Source organism: Triticum dicoccoides, chromosome 5A, assembly GCF_002162155.2.
Source record: "Triticum dicoccoides isolate Atlit2015 ecotype Zavitan chromosome 5A, WEW_v2.0, whole genome shotgun sequence".
NCBI lineage: Eukaryota > Viridiplantae > Streptophyta > Magnoliopsida > Poales > Poaceae > Triticum > Triticum dicoccoides.
This window is the reverse complement of record NC_041388.1, coordinates 29,103,797-29,121,339: the sequence shown is the minus strand read 5'-3', so window position 1 is coordinate 29,121,339 and position 17,543 is coordinate 29,103,797. Positions and strand designations below refer to the sequence as shown.

The window sequence follows — 17,543 nt, the reverse complement described above, 5'->3', positions numbered from 1 at the left end:
AATGTGCCCAATATGGATAAGCTCTCATTGAAAGGTTCATACTTGAACAAAGTGTCTAACGATATAAAAAAATTACCAGAAAACAGCTGATACATTGCTAGCCAGTGAGTACAATTAGTGTATACCTGAAGAACAAAAGCAGATGAAGATAAGGAGAGGGCAGCTCCAATCACTATTGCTTCGTCGACACTCCTGATATTCACCTGCATATGTAGAATTGTAGATCCAAATTAAATGTAATTATTAAATAGAATAAACAGCTGAGTTAGCATTGATAAGCCGGACAATTTTAGCAATACACGTATCAAGAGAAAAAAATATCACAAATTGAAGAATAGTTTGTGTTATTGGTAAATATTTCAACAATGCATACTTCACGCCCCCGAGAGTACAAGCAATCAGAATAAGAAAGTGAGAAACCATTGTTGAAATGTAAAAGGGAAATGAGATCACACGAAAGATTCTTTGACCCAAGCTGTAAAGGAAAACAAGCTATGCATGTGTGGAAATACAGGTAACATAACTTTTTTGTGGTTTAAGAGTACTCCTTACCAGGTCAGGTCTTGAATTAAAGAGGAACTGCAGGATTCTTGTTCCAATAGCACCATTAGGGGGAAGCTCAAATGCCGCGAAGGCCAGCGTTGACAGAAGAACCTTGAGAATATATCAAAAGGCCCAAGATCAGTTCCCATGGAGCATTCCGAAATTACGTATGCAAGTCAATGAACAAAAGCCAGGGAATGCCCTGGTGCCAAGAAAAGTTCAGTTTCACAAGTGCCAAGAGAACCTTTTTTTGATGCCTAACAACAGGGCATGTCTGGGGTTATCCTCCTTTAAAAGAAAAACAACAGGGCATGTCTTGGACAATGATTGATGAGATTAGAATGTAGTAATTTTGGTTCACGCCAATCAATACAGATACTTCCATTTGTCAATGCTTAGTATTTGAGTCAGTAAAACTACTCTGAACTAACATGAGAAACCGATGACAGATGATAGGTGGTAGATATAGTACAGTTAGGATGATGATTATAATAGATCAGTGAGTAAGCAATGCGATGCACACCTGAGGCAAACCGATCCCGAAGGCGAACTTGGCAAGGGCTTTGAGGCGAGAGAGGGAGAGCTCCAGCCCCATCTCGAACAGCTGCAGTGCAGAGGCAGAGCGTCAAATCAATCACTCAATCAATTCAATCACTCAATCAATCAGTTAATCAATCAATAACAAATCATCTGAATTCCAGTAGCAGCAGCAGCAGCAGGTAGAAGAAGTACCAGGAAGAGGATCCCCCACTCGGAGAGGAGCTTGACGTCGGTGAGGTTCCTGATGAGGCCGAACTGGTTGAGGACGACGCCGGCGCAGAAGAAGCCGAGGATCTGCGCAAGGAATCAACACGGGAGGTATATAATGTCAGGAGGCGCGCGGAGCTAGCGGAGGCGACGGGGAGGTAGCGGAGGCGCGGAGCGAGACATCACCGGGCTAGCCTTGACGACGCGGAAGGCGGGGACGACGAGGACGGTGACGCCGAGGAAGGTGAGGGTGTCGAAGCCCAGGTCGTTGATCACCTCCACGGCGCTGGCGATCTCCACGCCCACCCCCGCGCGCACCCGGAACGCCCGCCGCCCCCTCCTCGCCGTCGTCCTGACCATCGCCATCCTCGCCGCCGCCTCCCCGAGCCCCAGGCGCGGCAGGGACTGCGACCTGCTCCTCCGGCGCGGCGGCTGGAGCACGCAGGCGGCGACCGACGTGGACGCGGGCGTCACCCGGGACCGGGAGGAGGACGCGCAGCGGCAGCAAGCGGGGAAGCACCCCGCCACCGCCGCCGCCGCCATGGCGCCAGAGCAGTTGGCTTGGATGCAGTGGGAGGCGAGGCGCGTGCCGTCCGGTGGGTGTGCGCGCGCGGGAACTCGGGGAGCCGGGAGCTATCCGTTGGGAACAAGATAAGGAGGCGTTTGAGGCGGAGCGGAGCGCCGCGCGGGGTCTCCTCCGCCTCTCGCTGTCGCGCCTTCCCGCGGCCACGCTCTCGCCGGTGGACTGGCTGGCTTCCTCCTCCCGCCTCGCCAGCCACAAACATCTTACCACAAGCACTGGTTGGATTGGTAATTTGATGATGAGTGGATTACCACCCTACAAGCATATCAATCCAACACTTTCATCATAAGAAAATCAGTTTTGCTAAAGTCCTATGTCATTGATTCATCGTACGCGAATCGATCCGTGTGTTTTTTTCTTTTTTACCTTTTTATGCTTGATTGAGTCATTTAGACGTGCAATACCTCATGCACCCGGACAAACCCAAAGAAGATCATCAAAAGAAGAGGAAAATGCAATCCGGTCCATGGGGAGCCCTCCACCCCTCACCATCGCACACGTACCGATGGTGCGTGGATGCCTTCTGTTGCCGGAGTTCCGTGTCGTCGCCGGAACAAGAAAGTGAATCCATGCGGGGGGCGAGAAGTGGTGGCGATGTCGATGCTGAAGGATCCACGGCTTGAAAAAAAGAGAGGGTACATGTTGTGTCGATCAAACCTAGATGTCCACACGAGTCAACGAGATAACCAAATCGATGTCATTGCTACATAAGCAAAGACACAGCAATTACCGCCGCTTCCCCAGAGCAAAAGGCAAAACATGTCCCTTCAAAAATAGTTGTTAGATCTGATGGTGCACACACGATCAAAGCTAGAGAAGAAAGCCGAAAGAGGCCTTATTAAGCATCGTCGTCGAAAGGACCAAAGTGGCGGGCAGTGAAGACCTACATGTCCACCCGATCTAAGTCAACAACGCATGCACCGCCTAGGACTAAGAGCCCGTTCGGAAGCTCTCCAGCTTCCGAAACGAGCCAGATTCTCGCGGGAGCTGGGCCTGCTGGCTTCTCGCGGGAGCTGGGCCCGCTGGCTTCTCGCGTTCGGCTGGGCGAGCTGGCTTCTCGCGGGAGAAAACGGTTCGAGGGTCGGTCACGAGAGAAAACGGTTCGAGCGTCCACTTCGGGAGGGCAATCGAGTGTAATTTCCTACAACTCCTACTTCTCGTTTTTTCGAAGCTGGGCTGAGGCTGCTCCCAAAAATTGCACTGCCTGCTGCTTGTTCTCCAGGAGCCAGATTCTCGGAGCGATTCCGTTCGGCTGGCTTCTCGCGGGCTTCTCGGGAAGTTGGAAGCCAACAGACATCCGAACGGACCCTAAGTAGCAGGCGGGGGAATCAATTTTGAACACCAACACTAGAAGAGTCGGGGCAACGGATAAGTGAAACCTACCTAATGCCTCAAGATGGAATAAACTACAACTCTCATTAGTAGATCGTGACCTCAGTGCACACCCCACCAATGGAGCCGATAGAGCCACTCGAGGAGGAAAAGGCCGGCAATCTACCAACAGAGGATGGATGGTGGTGTGGGAACCCTAGATCGAGGAAAAGTCATGAGAGAGGGCTAGGAGTCGTGCGGTATGAAATGTACACTTTTTGTGTCTGTATGTTGTCTCGTTGGATAATAGCATATTATATAAAGGCAGTTTAAAATGATGTGGTCAAGTGGAGGGGGTGAAGGATTCTACCTTATGGATGCACTTGACCAAGGGTCAATTTTATTCTCTCCCCTCACCCCTATTATCTCTTCTTTACATCAAAAATTATCATACGTGGAATAATAATAATCAATTGACAACAAAAAACAAAACCCAACTCAGCCCCTCTCAAGCCTAGTTGCCACTAGCAAGCCCCCCCCCCCCGGCTACCGCATCGCCCCCCTCCCGTCTAGTGTCCTCATCGGCGGAAAGAGGAGTGGGGACCCGTTCGTAAATTCCAGGTTTTTTCTCCTTAGGTTTTGTTTCGCCAGCAACATCAATGAAGTGGTGGTGGCGATGGCGTGTTGGAATGAGGTCTCTATTTACCTCGACGATGTTCGGTCTGGCGCAGGGGAAGGGCCTTTGGGAATTTGTGTCCTCATATCGCTTTTGATGATAATGGAGTTAGTGAGCACTAATGTCGGTTATCAAGTTAGCTGAGGACATTGGTTGCTCAGTGGTTATTGAGGGAGATGGATGGCCTCGTAATTCAAAAGGGAAAAGGTGTCGGTTCTTCGAAGACTCAAAGGTTTTTCAGTTTCATCTGAGACTTAGGAAAGCCGCATTATCAAGAGGGGTCTCTCCTTGAATTTATGGTGGAACTCATGTTGGTACATTTCTATCCACGCCTGATTGCCACCAAAATAGCCAAATCTTACATTTCCAAGCAGCCGTTGGGAAGCAGCATGCCACCACTGTCGCAATGGTGCTACAACAGTTGGTTGTAGTGCCAGAAGGAAGGAGGAGAGGTGTGTGCCGTCCATTGGCTGTGTGCGGGAACTTGAGGGTCGGGAGCTATCTGTTGGGAGGAAGATAAGGAGCAAGGGAGGAGAGATGTTTGAGGCAGAGCGGAGCGACGCGTAGGGTCCCCTCCGCCGCTCATGGGGTCTCCTTCACCTCTCACTACCGCACCTTCCGCGGCCACGCTCTCTCCCTCTCGCTGGTAGAATGACTTCCTTCTCCCACTTCGCTAGCCACTCAAATCTTACCATGAGGTGACTCATAGTGACTGCTTGCATGGCTTGGTAATTTGAGTGGATTACCATATCTTCTTTTTCAGGGTAAAAGGGAGCTTTGTTCCACAACTGGATGATTACAATCCGCTAATACAAGATCAAGAATAAAAGAGGAGCCTCGCTGCAACCAACAAGTGGTGCTGCGAACGCTTCTCAAAAAGCCCAGTCTATTGTATTTTTAGCCGAAACTGCATATTAATCGAACACTAAAATTATAACAAAGATCAGAGGAAGAAAAATGAAAATACAATCCAGTCCACGAGGAGTCAATGGCACAGTAGATGTTGCTACAGGCGGAGGACCCGGTAGGGCGAGGTTGGGCGCCCGCCCTATCTTGATTCCGCGCAAGACTCGATATACTCTCTCCGTTTTTATTTACTCTGCATATTAGAGTTGATTGAAGTCAAACTTCATAAACTTTGACCAAGTTTATAGAAAACGATATAAATATTTACGATAACAAATCTATATAACGTGAAAGTACATACAATAATAAATCTAATGGTGTTGATTTGTTATGGTATAGGTTAATATTTTTGTTTCTAAACTCTGTCAAAGTTTGCAAAGCTTGACTTTGACCAAAGCTAATACGCGGACTAAATAAAAATCGGAGGGAGTACTTGTACGCTGCATCGCTGCATACACTGGCAATCCGGCATCCACGTGTGGTTTTCCTTTTCAGAATAGATAAAGGTTGTAATCCTGGCCGGTTAATAACTTTGTTAATTCAAAGTCGGGCTCTCCTTGAGCCTTCGTTCTAAAAAAAGAATAAATAAAGTAGGGCATGTTGTATGGAGCTCCAACGCGAGCGCCGCCTGCCGCCTGCCTAATCAGCTGCTCAACGCAATTTTCTTACAATGCATCACCGGTTGGAAATTTTATTAGATACGACCATGAGGGGATATTAGAACCGCTGCTTGGCTCCAGGTTTTGGGTGACGTATAGCTAGCTTGTGCAGGAGCTTATCTGCTTATGTGACAATGAATTGAATTTTTCATCCTAGGTAATTTTGCCAGAACTCCCCGTGCATTGAACCTAAATTTAATTGAAGAAAATGGTTGTGTGTGCAGTCCCGATGTATGTATTCATATATGTATTGTTGAACTAAATTGAAGCATTTCTATATGCGATTCATTTCATGTTTGATTGTTAAGCATTGAGTTTAAATTATAGTTTTTTTTTCAAGAAATTGAGCTTTTTTCGTACTTTTTTGTACGTGGTAACTTTTTGTGAATTTTATAAGATATTTTTGTGTAGTTATAAATGACAAAGTTATTTCATGGTGCCAAATTTAGTTTTTTGCCCCCGATTGCTTCAATCAAACTCCGTCACTCTCACCAAGTGAGCAAGCAACCAACCCTAGCAATAGTGACCACTATGGGCGGTCGTCCCTAAGACAAACAACCATGGCATTGCTAGTGGCCGTTGTTGGGTGGCGTGTTGGCGCGATGGTTGTCTATGCAAGGTCCGTCCCATCTTAATTTTTTTCCGTCCTCCGCCACTGGATGTTGCTACTACTGAAGTTCAATGTCGGGACAAGAAAGTAGCATCCACAAGCATCAAATCAGTATTATTGAATTTATCATAAAATGTTCTTTTGTGTGTATGTTTATTCATATATGTGAGACGACATCGTTGTACACAATTAAACTAATGGTCAAAAACCTTGTAGGAAACTATGTCAATGTCCTAAAGTACATATAATCTGGATCAAGGAAATAGTTTGTCTTTTACATAAAAAAACGCCACAATCAATTTATATATTTTTTTCTTCGCTAATTGTAAACAATTATTTGGATTTGTTAGATACTCATTACAAATAATTTTACAATATGATTTTTTTAAACTAAGTACTCAAGTATATATAGAGATTGTTTGTGAAAATTGCTCACTCGTGCCCCTGCAAAACCTAAAGCATCACTCTCGTTTTTTCAGTGAAAAAACAACCTTTATTAGTTAAAGAGAGTTAACTTTGCAACGCAACTAGGGCAAAGTCTTCCTCCCTCCCCGCGCCTGCCACTCCGACGACCAATGGCAGGGAGGGCCTGGTGCCTCAGCTCTGACTAGTAGATAGGCTAGGAGTTTAGCCCTTGCAAGGGCGACGCTTCATCTTCGAGTCGGTCTTCCAGGCTCTAATACACCAAAAATTCGTCTGTTGGGACAGATTAGACCAAGTTCCGATATAAATTCCTGTCAAGTCCTTGAGACGGCGAGGTTAGGGTTTCTCGTCGTACGTACGCAATGCAAGATTTGGTGTCAATTTCATTAGATTGATTCAAGGGTTTAACTACGACCATTACAGCTCTGAGCGCTAGTCCTTAGGGGCACACACGTTGGAGGCTAGTTCGGTGGTCGATCTAGAAACCTTAATGTAACTTTCATTATATTTAGTGTGCTTTGTATGTCTAGTGAATCTTTACAATTTTGCTAAAGCACATCTAAATGTGCTATAAGTATTGCACATCTGAGTTCTATGTCACTAATATTACATGGAGATTTGTGCGGCTAGTTCTTTTTGCTTTTTCATTTCCTTTTCATGCTTAATCGTTTCACTTAGACGTGCAATAACTATGATATGCCGTAGACAAACGCGGATCTTTATAACATACCTACATTATTTTGAGAAGAAAAAAAGAGTCAACTTCTAGAGTTCTCACATGTTTGCTAATTCAGTAAAAATGTAAATCTGCATAGATTCAGATTTTCCCAATGATATTTTGCCAGAATATACAGCACTCGACATAAACAGAATTTCCATGACAAGGTTTGGTTTTGATATCTACTAACATCATTACAAATATAAATACTTCTGCAGTGCCAAAGTTGTTTCCTATCAGAATTGTCCAAGGCTAAAAAGAACCGGTAAAACCCCATCCACCAATATAAACACAACAAAGATGTAAAAACTGGACAGCTCCTACAATAAATTAAATTAAATCACCAATTGTGCTCACCACCACCAAAAACCTTTAAACAGAAAAAAGAATGGTATTGTACACAAGCAGCAGAGTCAGAAATTACAGTGAGGGGGCACTGTGATAACACAAACAGGTGAATACCACTATTTTACAAGGGCTGACAGACAGGCCCCCATCAAATAAAGTTTACTCCTCCTTTGGCCACTCCATTACTTTGCAACATGTTGGGAAAAAGAAACTAGACACAGGGAAAGAATACCTAGTACAATAACACTATCATCCCCTTCTGCCCCCTCCAATCTGTCGACAAAACAACATACACCCCACCTATCTGCCGGCTGGCATCTGAGCATATGTACAGGTGAAGCCTAGCAGGCAGGATCTATCGGTAAGCCGATGGTCGGCTCCTCTACTTGTCATGTTTAGGGAAAAACTTGGAGAGCTCTGTCCGCGGTGATCGGCAAAACTTCTCTGCCTTTGCCCTCAGATCGCTAAGCTTAGATGATCCCCGCAAAAGATTTCCTGTTGCCATTGTTTTGGGATAGCATGTCACCTGGGTATAAGATCATCCGCCTGTGGGCAAAATTGATAAATATAGCCAGAACCCACTGACGGAGACTTGGAACAGATTGCTTCAGCATGGCACGAAGCTGCTATATCCATGCAAGAGGGCCTGCTCGGTCATTGTTAGCTGCTTGAGGGCGGCCCCTGGTTGGAGTTGGTGGCCTGTTGGCGTTTAGTTCCTGGTTTTAACACAAGATGGTAGTTAGAAGTGGGCAAACAACGTTATGACCTCGTGCAAATACATCAATGTCTTTCAATAAAGCAGCCTACCTGCATCCATGTGTCCTCAATATGATGCTCCGGGGATGTCTCAGGAGATGTAATGGCAGGTGGCAAAGGATGAATGAGTTTTGGGACAACCACAAGATCCCTTCCCAGAACTAAGATTGCACCTGCGTTGTTTGCCGTACCTGTGCATATAACGTATGAGCAAATGGGGCCAGTCCAACTGCAAGGGATGACAAGAATAAACTATGCAAGAATAACATATCCATACCACAGTAGTTTGTTGCCGAGAAGAGGGTGATCAAGTGACCTTGGGCGAAACGCTCAAAGCCATCCATCACACACTCGTGTGCTCGCACAATTAACTGTAGGTCATTGTTGTTGCAGAACTCCATAACACGGTCAGGCTGTGGTAACAGTGCATCTTAGTTTTCATAGGCCACAGGAACCAACATGGAGAAAAGATCTAATCAAAACACAGATGGTGCTTACCCCGAAGGTGACAAGACCTGGGCCCCGAGCATTTGGTCTGAGTCCTTCAACACTGTCATTCTCAGTTGGATCCGACCTTTATAACAATTAAAAAAATATTGAATGAGGATCTTGCAATAATAGTGTGATAAAAGAAGAGCAGTTAAATTGCTAACCATAAAAGATCCATTAGAACAACTGAGCCTGCTTCCATGGTAATCGGTCTTTGAAGATTTTCTATTTGCTCTATGTGGTTAATGGAACGCCCAATACCACCATGCATGCAGATTATTTTCTTCTCTATTAGGGCAGCCAAAGGAAGCCAATTAAATAACCTATTAACGCGATGCCAGGTCCAGATTCCATCCCGCTCACCCTAATTTTTAAACCAGAGAACAGTGATTTAGGCACGCAATAAAAGCGTAGCGACATCAGACATGTAATATGAAAAGATGAACCATTACCATTCGCTCTATGCACTCTATCCGGAACCCAAACAGCGCATTGATATCTGCTGCCTCATGATTCCCTCGAATCAAATGTACATTGTGAGGATATTCAACCTGAATTGCACAGTGAGCTTGGCATCACAATTCAAAAAAAAAAAAAACTAATGGTACGCTCACAGCATGATAGTTACTACCTTCAGTGCAAGGAGAAGAGTAATAGTCTCCAAACTATGTTGACCACGATCAACATAGTCTCCCAAGAAGAGATAATCAATGTAACTGAAATTTCAAAAAAGATACATGTGAGATCATCAACAAAGTCTCTGACAAGATAGTAACAAATCCTCAAAATAAGAAAGGGTGAAAAAAAAATACTCACGCAATATCTCCTGCTGTTGAGGGAGCACCATACTCATCGAATAAGCGCATTAGGTCACCAAATTGACCATGCAAATCACCAAATATCTTAATAGGAGCTTTAAGCTTTATGACACTTGGTTCACTTGAAAATATCCTTTCGGCACTATCACATAGATCTGCAATCTCATTACAGTCCAAGAAGAATTGCCTTCGTACAGGGGGCTTCCAACCACGGGGTTTCAAGAGAGAGGCAATTACCTGGTTGAATGACCCAAGAGTAGAATTTTAAGGCAAATTAGAAATCTCTCTCTAAATAAGTTTCATCTATATACCCGCATCTCTCACACAAAAATGGAGGGTGTACTATATAACCTTTTATCATACAGATTCTTCAAATCTACAATAAAGTACTTCTAGCATGTCTTGTTTTTGACAGATAACTTGGTTTCTGCAGAGTAGAATACCTTTTTGGGCACGCTATTAATAGACATTTGTCGATCCAGTAATTTTCTAGCTGCAGTTGCATTCTCAGGAGTGCCATAGATAACCCTTCTTCCTTCATTTTCAAACTGATCAATTGACAGCTGCCTAACCATGCCACCTAAGGCACCTCCTGTTTCTGCTGCTACCACAACCTGCAAAAAGAAAAATGTCATCAAGCATGCCATCAAGCAACTTGAGCTAAACTGTTCAGAGGACAACCTCTAAGATATAATATATTGCTGTCAGTCGGAGGATAATCCACCAAGAAAAATAAATAAACAGAAGGACATAGAATTAATAAGGATACAAAGCTCAGACTAATTGTATTTTCTACTCACTGCTCTATGGTGTAACCGAACCCCGGGAGGTGGTGTTGAATTGTTTGCAAGAGCAACATCTGGTTTGATAAGGCTTGAATTTAGCTTCCCGCTTTGTGTGGCGTCTGGAGAGTCAGGTGAATGCTCCATCTCACCATTAACTTGCCTGGCCTTTACAGCAGCCAAAGTCGCACTGATTGCCTCAGCCTCTGCAGCAGATGCTTCAACCAAATAATCAACACCTTTGCTCGATCTCCTACACACACAATAAAAAGATTTGAAACACACGTCTCAATATAGCTCACATTTAATATGAACAGAAGACCCATGCAAAGAAAGATGGACAGCATGAGTCTAGAACAGAAATAATGCAAACCTCTGTCCCTGGATCACTGCATTCTCAGGGCTGATATCAGTATACACATCCCCATTAACAGGAGGTGCAACTGGGGTTCCAAGAACCACAGCTCCATCAGCAGTTGTTTCTGTAGTTGTTTGCCCTGTTTGTTCATCATTGTAAGCAAATCTGCCAGGTGTTCCTCCAGCTTGCATGTTAGCGGCAGCTGCAGCTGCATGGTTAGCTGCACTTGTTGTTTCAGCAGCAGCAAGATCTTCTGCAGCAAGAAGGTCGTCTAGCAACACACCTGTGGTAGCAATTACATATGAATTATTGCATCAATAGAAAGAAAACTAATGAGCACCTATGTACTTCGAAACTGAAGGAAATGTTAAAGAAATGAAAAAAAACGATTCTTCCCAGCTACTCCACAAACAAAATCAACAAAGTAAACAAACAACAAAGATAAATTATAAGATAGCTACGCTGCACTTCATTGAAATGCACTGTGCAAGGAATAGCAATTATGTGTGTGGTCGCTTCTGAGCAGGATTTGAAACCAATCCTGGACACAGTTTTAAAGACTTGCTTGTACCAGCTTCCAAATTCCAATCATTCAGAAGCAGCACTTCTACTGACCTCTAAACAGGTAACCAACACAGATTTATGGAGTTGGCTTTTCTAGATTTCTATAAATGAGAAAAACATGCTTGTTGAAATAATGCTTCCCGATGTTGCCAAAATTGGTGAGATTTGGCCATAATAAGGTGTACGGGTTCGAATTGGGGGTCTTCTGACTCTGCTAACTCAGATGTCAAATTTCAAGAAGAAATGTGGGTGCCAAAGTTAACACTTCGCTGCGGTAATTTACATTGAGAACAGGAGGCTTGAATCATATTAATGTAAAACTAGGGATTATTTAAGTTTGAGTAGTGAACCCCCTGCGCACCTTTTTTGAGAGGAAAAAAGAATATGTAAGCATAGTCAAAATCTAACTATGTGCTGATTGCCTAATACTGGATGTTCCTACTGTTTTCCTAACAAAGAAAAGGCTTAGAAGGAATATCATCACCAGCATACAAGTAAAGATGCCTCAATGGACGAACACTGGAATGACAACATTTTGTAAATAACGCAATCACATGGCTGAATTGTTTATAACATCAACCAACCATGCGACTTTGCTATCCCACAGGAAGATCCCAATATCTAAGCTTCATGCACAAGAGAACTACCAAGTACTAACATGATTTAACAAAACACAGCAAGTCACTGAGAAATAAAAAATCACATGTTCTCGAAGGTTATCGACCATTCTGTACTAAATCTGAGTAAGAATTTGTAAACAAGCAAAACCATTTCAAATGAATGTGTCATTTTAACTGATCAGCATCTCATATATATCAGTGATCAGTTACTTCAGTTAATCTGGATAAACTAGCAATATAGCTCCCCATAAACAGAATTTACACTCAGCAAACAGGAAGCAGAACAGGTAAATTGCATATAACTAACTAAACTACAAATTCGTAAGAAATGGCCACCCCTGTGAAGTAAGTTCAGACATCTAAAGCCAGAATGGTAATTTTAGCATGCTGCCCTTCGTAAATTTGCAACCACTGATTTAGCGAACATTTTGCTTCAATAGGACAATTCCACATTCCACCGTAGGAACAGAACTTGCAGGACAACATAGGAAAATTCATGTATGTCGGGAGTAAGAAGAGGCTTAGAAACTGAGGTGTTTACCTCCCCGTAAACCTCCATAAATGAATATCATATCACCAACCGCAGCAGCTGCATGCCTGCACCTTCGTGTAAGCTCTCCAGAAGCCTCACCGCCCGCTGCATCTGCACTATATCTTCCTGTCCTTGGAGTTGTAACTACTGATTTTGTGTCACACCAAACTCCAGCAGCAGTGTCCAACACTAAGAATGACAGAATGGCACAACAAATAAGGATTGGAAATAGTAATGCATTTGAACATCAACCAAGTGGTCAATGCTGAAAATATCAAGTATTTGAACATAACATCTATCTACTTCCATAAAAGGGATATATGTGCTGCACATATAACCAGTAACAGCATGCATCTTTCCATGTTTGGTAAATAGTGAAAACCATTGAGTTCACTCAAAAAAAAAACATTGAGGAAAAAAAAGGCCGTATGTATCAACAGGGAGGCGAGATGAAGTTCAGCATAGTCAAATATATAATCTAAGAAACTAATTCATTCAAAATTATCTTCCTGCACATTACAGCCAAATAAACTAAGATCCATTTCTTTTAGTTACCAACGGAAGAAAGATTTAGTACAAAGCTGTACTAAATCAAGACAATTAAAATGGACCGGAGGGAGTAATAAATAAAATGGTAATAACTTCAAAGTTCTAAAAATAGAACCTGCCACACTAGAGGAGTCTTCTACCATGCGACCGCCTCCAAGAGCCCCTCCTGAGACATGAAGTCGTGCATTGACAAAAACCTAAAGCATGAAAATGAAATAGCAATATTGCATTGCACCAACAATAAAGTGAGATCAATATCAAAATTAAACAAACAAATCAAACCAGCAGGAAAAAATGGCAACTTACAGCTGCATGTTGATATCTGGGTGATGGAGACACACCAGGGGCAATTGCCCACTCCCAGCGCCCATCCCTATGCTTTGCAAGACCGTACGCACTTGACAGAGGCTGATGATTTTAGCCAAAAAAAAAGCATATTGTTAGCTGTGAAGAGTACGCTGGAGCACAAATTTAGAAGACATTAATAACAGAAATCACTGCCTCTAAAAACTAACAGTAAAATACTGTAATCCCAAAAGGACCCTGAAAAGGTTGTTTCAGATTCTGATCCAAAATTGTTTAAAGGGCATGATTTAACAAGTGAACTGACTAAAGTGTGCACAGTAAAAAATCATGATGGACTCACTAATCCTATGCTGCAAAGGAGTACATGCATGTAAAAGAATGACCGCCGGTGACTCTGTACAAGCATGCGGTGCTTCTGACTATCACTTATACGAGAAAAGTGCATGAGCCCTTGTTGTGACTTATGGCAGCTTTGAACCTAAAAACTACGAGCAGTGAAATAGATACCATATATTCCTATTACAAGAAAATTAACAAAATGGTCAAATAACTAAATATACGCAATCAGTAATACATAAATTGCACTCCATACTCTTGAAGAACTTACTGCCAAGTAGTATGTCACTTACCACACTATTAGTGTCCCTCCCACCACAGAGCAAAAGAAGACCATCAGAGCGGGCACTTGCAGTTGCATACCTGAGCAACAACATTATACAAGACTACAGTCAGCACAAGGATAAAAAAACTAGAGTCAACTCTGCTTTCAGCAACATACAAAAATATCTTGCAGCTACTTAAATGTGAGGTTTCATTGCAGCAAATAACAAACTCTGAAGTACAGTAGATAGCAAAAGGTTCTATTTAGATTTGTGATGTTTCTCATACAAGACAACTTAACAAACCTGAAAACACTTTTGGCTGGCGAGTGCTTTGGAAAATAACAATTGCAATGAGTAATATATGACGAAGATTTTCCATATTTACCAGAGCAAAATAAAGCACTGCACTGCAAACCTAAGTGTAATGGGACTGCTGAGAGCCTTGTAGTTATAATTAATAAAGGCAAGGTAGCATGCACAAAAGCTAACTCATCATCACCACTAACAGCAGCTTGCTAATAATTACTGCAAGATTCCAAGACAATGCCACCATAGAAAAATTTCTCTCTCATTAATCTAACTACAGTCAAAAGGAGAAGGCTTTCACTTACATGCATGGAGGCGGCCCTTCGCCTTCTGGTTCAAGTTTCCTCCATTCATATGGCTTTGCTGCAGTATCAAGGGCCCAAACGTCTGCCAGGGGACGCTTTCCTGAAATAAGTATGTATTGTTAGTATTGAAACCAATTAGGATGGAACAATCTGCAAGAAGCTACGATTCTAGGCCATATAAGCACATAAGAAAATTGTCTACCATCATTTCCGCCAATGGTCAACAAGAATCGCTGCCCAACCAAGGCCATGACATGTCCGTATCGTGGACCAGGACCAGGCCCTTGAACCACGACTCTGCATAGAAGGCTTAGAACCCTCAGCACAGATGGTAGCAAAAGTATTTTTCTGAAATGAAATTATAGTGAAGTGAAAAACACCTGTGCCATCGCGGACGTTGTTGTGTAAGATCCAAAACATGAAGGTCCTCTGCAGATAAACCAGCAGGGCCTATACCACCCTGCATCGCAGAAAACAATGAGAAAGGGAAATTATAATTAGTTTTATATTGGCACTGACCTGATAAAAAATGATGCACCTACTAATGTAAAGCAAAAAGAAAACAGAGGTGTAAAGTACCTGAATGACCACCATGGTTCCAACAGCAGTTGCTACATGTGCAGCTCTTGGTGAAGGAGGTTCACCAAGTGGAGTAAGCCTAACAACATTGTGTTGTGGTATATCAGAACTAATAACTATACTAAGCCAGAAAAGGCTGTGGGATCTATAAAAAAACTTAGGAGAAGGAGTAATACACAGCACTGAAGCACCAAACTGAAAAATACAAAACAGTACCTGGTCCATTTATTTGATAGCACATCGTAACAGTGAACATCTGCGGTGGCACCAGCAAGACCTGCCATCAAGGAGATCGTTAAGCAAATCAATTGTATGTACAACCAGTCAGACATGTTCAAGTAAAAGAGTTAAATAAACCAAGTTTCCTTCCAACCAGCTAAGATCCTCCAACACCTCTAAGTATGGGTTTTGAGCAATTTATTTCATCCTTTGTTTGACCTCCATAAAGAGTACGGACACATAAAAGTTCAAATCAACATTTCCAGTTTGAGACCATAGTGTACTATTTCTAACACGTTAAAACAATTCTAACGTGACAACACAAGTAGGGCAGGCATCACAGAGACCGAGATCTCGTGAGTGGAATTTAATTGTACTCACATTCGGAGTACTAAGTTTGGCGCCTCAACCGATATAAGAGCACTATATTTAGCCATCCAATTAAAAGCGTGAGCAGAGAATCACACGGCAATATAACGCCTTAATTTCCAATTCGTTATTACTTCCCAAACAAGGTAGCACCTCAAATTCTCACAGCATCATTAATTAACCGAATCCCGCCTAAACCTCGAAGAGCACCAAGCAGCCAACACTCTGAATTCCACCTCTTAATGAGACACTGGACCACTAAATTCACAATCTGTCCTACGTAGTTTCTATCCCCAACAGAACATTCCCTCCCAAAATTGATTTATTTTTCCCTCTCTCCCACTCAAAGCAAGATTACCAACTAAATCGTAGAAGTTCTACGGTTCAGGTTTTAAGAAAAACTAAACCATTGGCTACTGTTACAATTCCCTTCAGGCTATGTTACACCACAAACAATACAAGATCCCTATATTTAGCCTTCCAATTAAGGTGAGCAGAGTTAGACGGCGAATGACGCATCGATGTCCAACTCATTATAGTATCCAAACAAGGTAGCACCTCAAATTCTCACAGCATCATTAATCAACCCAATCCCGCCTAAACCCGCGAGAGCCGCAAGCAATACTCTGAATTCTACCTTTTAATGAGAAACTGGAAGACTAAGTTCGCAGTCCGTCTATCCCCAGTAGAACATACCCTCAAAATCGTGTTTCTCCCTCCCTCCCACTCCAAAGCAAGATCACCAACTACGTCCCTAGTGTTCCAATTCCCTTCAACCTATGGCTCTCAGACAGCACAAGCTAGAAAGTACTGCCGCCCTACAGCACCCGACAAACCCATTTGAAACAAGGAAAAAGCTCAGGTAGAAAGGGCCGTACGGATCCCGGCGCTCCCAGCCGACGAGGGTGGCGTGGCGTTGTTGCCCTCGAGCGCGGTGGCGCCGCCGAAGAGGATCAGCCGCTGGCCTATGTAGCCCGGCGAGCCCTCCTCCCCGACGGCAGGCACGGCCGTGAGCGTGTGCCCGCAGCGGCACCCCGGCCCGTCCTCCTTCTTGTCCATCAGCGCGTCCACCACCGTGTACCCGGGGGCCGGCCTCGGCCCCGCCACCGCCGCCGGAGGAGCTACTGCGCCCGCCGCAGCCTCGGGCGGCGGCGACACGGAGGGGGTCTCGGTCCCGCTAACGGGGACGCTCACGGTGCCGCCGGCCTGCTGCGCCGCGGCGGCGGCGTCGGAGTCGGAGTCCGACTCCGTGGCCATCCGCGCGTCCACGTCCATGGCCGCCGTCGTCGCACCTAGCTAGGGTTCCCGCGAGCTCGAGATCCCCCGCGCGGTCACGGAAGCCACACAAGCCGCCGCCTTTAGGGGAGCTCACCGGTCCCCGGCGGCCTCCATCGCCTGAACCCTAGGCTCCGCCGGCGGCCGCGCGAGGAGATGGGATCGCGGGGAGGTGTGGGAGGGAGGGAGGGAGGGATGCGAGCGCGCGAGAGCCCCTGGGGATTTGGGAATTCGCGCGGGCGGCGGGGAGGCGGGCGGTGGAGGGGACGGAGGGAGGGGCGGGCGCGGGATAACGGCGGAGCTCGGGGACCGGGGCGGAAGATGTCTGTCGGAGGGAGGGAGTGACGGAGACGGCGGAGAGGAGGGGAGGAGTGGGCGAGGGCGAGGGATTTTTTTGTGCTCCTAATTGTATTCGAAAAATGCGATCTTTTTTTAGGAGGAAAAGAAATGCGTTTTGATTTGGTCTGGTGTGGGCTGTGTGAAAGTTTTGGCGCTGCTGGCTCTGTTTTAAATGAGGCTCTTTAATTGTCTCAAAAAAAATGAGGCTCTTTAACAGGACTTAATTCTTGCCTATTTGGCCAGAATATTGT

The 17,543-nt window shown here is 44.4% G+C and overlaps 1 protein-coding gene and 1 pseudogene across 1 annotated transcript; both read right to left on the bottom strand.

Moving 5' to 3' along the window:
• LOC119298906 overlaps window positions 1–1,974 on the bottom strand; it is a 5,847-nt pseudogene extending 3,873 nt beyond the window's left edge.
• Window positions 1,975–7,479: 5,505 nt separating this feature from the next.
• Window positions 7,480–17,149, bottom strand: LOC119298905 (serine/threonine-protein phosphatase BSL2 homolog). Its single transcript, XM_037576214.1, has 21 exons — window positions 16,557–17,149; window positions 15,307–15,367; window positions 15,091–15,169; window positions 14,892–14,971; window positions 14,714–14,808; window positions 14,512–14,611; window positions 13,928–13,997; window positions 13,299–13,400; window positions 13,108–13,189; window positions 12,453–12,632; window positions 10,743–11,010; window positions 10,388–10,622; window positions 10,031–10,201; window positions 9,586–9,824; window positions 9,401–9,485; window positions 9,222–9,320; window positions 8,934–9,133; window positions 8,779–8,854; window positions 8,558–8,693; window positions 8,332–8,471; window positions 7,480–8,240 (listed from the first exon to the last, which is right to left on the bottom strand). The coding sequence occupies exons 1-21, from the start codon at window positions 16,951–16,953 to the stop codon at window positions 8,151–8,153; spliced, it is 2,985 nt and encodes a 994-aa protein (XP_037432111.1). The 5' UTR covers window positions 16,954–17,149; the 3' UTR covers window positions 7,480–8,150.
• Window positions 17,150–17,543: the final 394 nt, after the last annotated feature.

Coding starts and splice junctions, on each gene's coding strand:
- LOC119298905 (XM_037576214.1), bottom strand. CDS start 16,953: ATGGACGTGGACGCGCGGATGGCCACGGAGTCGGACTCCGACTCCGAC. Junction 14,809..14,891: donor CAACGTCCGCGATGGCACAG/GTGTTTTTCACT, acceptor CCTTCTATGCAG/AGTCGTGGTTCAAGGGCCTG. Junction 13,401..13,927: donor GGAGGGACACTAATAGTGTG/GTAAGTGACATA, acceptor TAAAATCATCAG/CCTCTGTCAAGTGCGTACGG.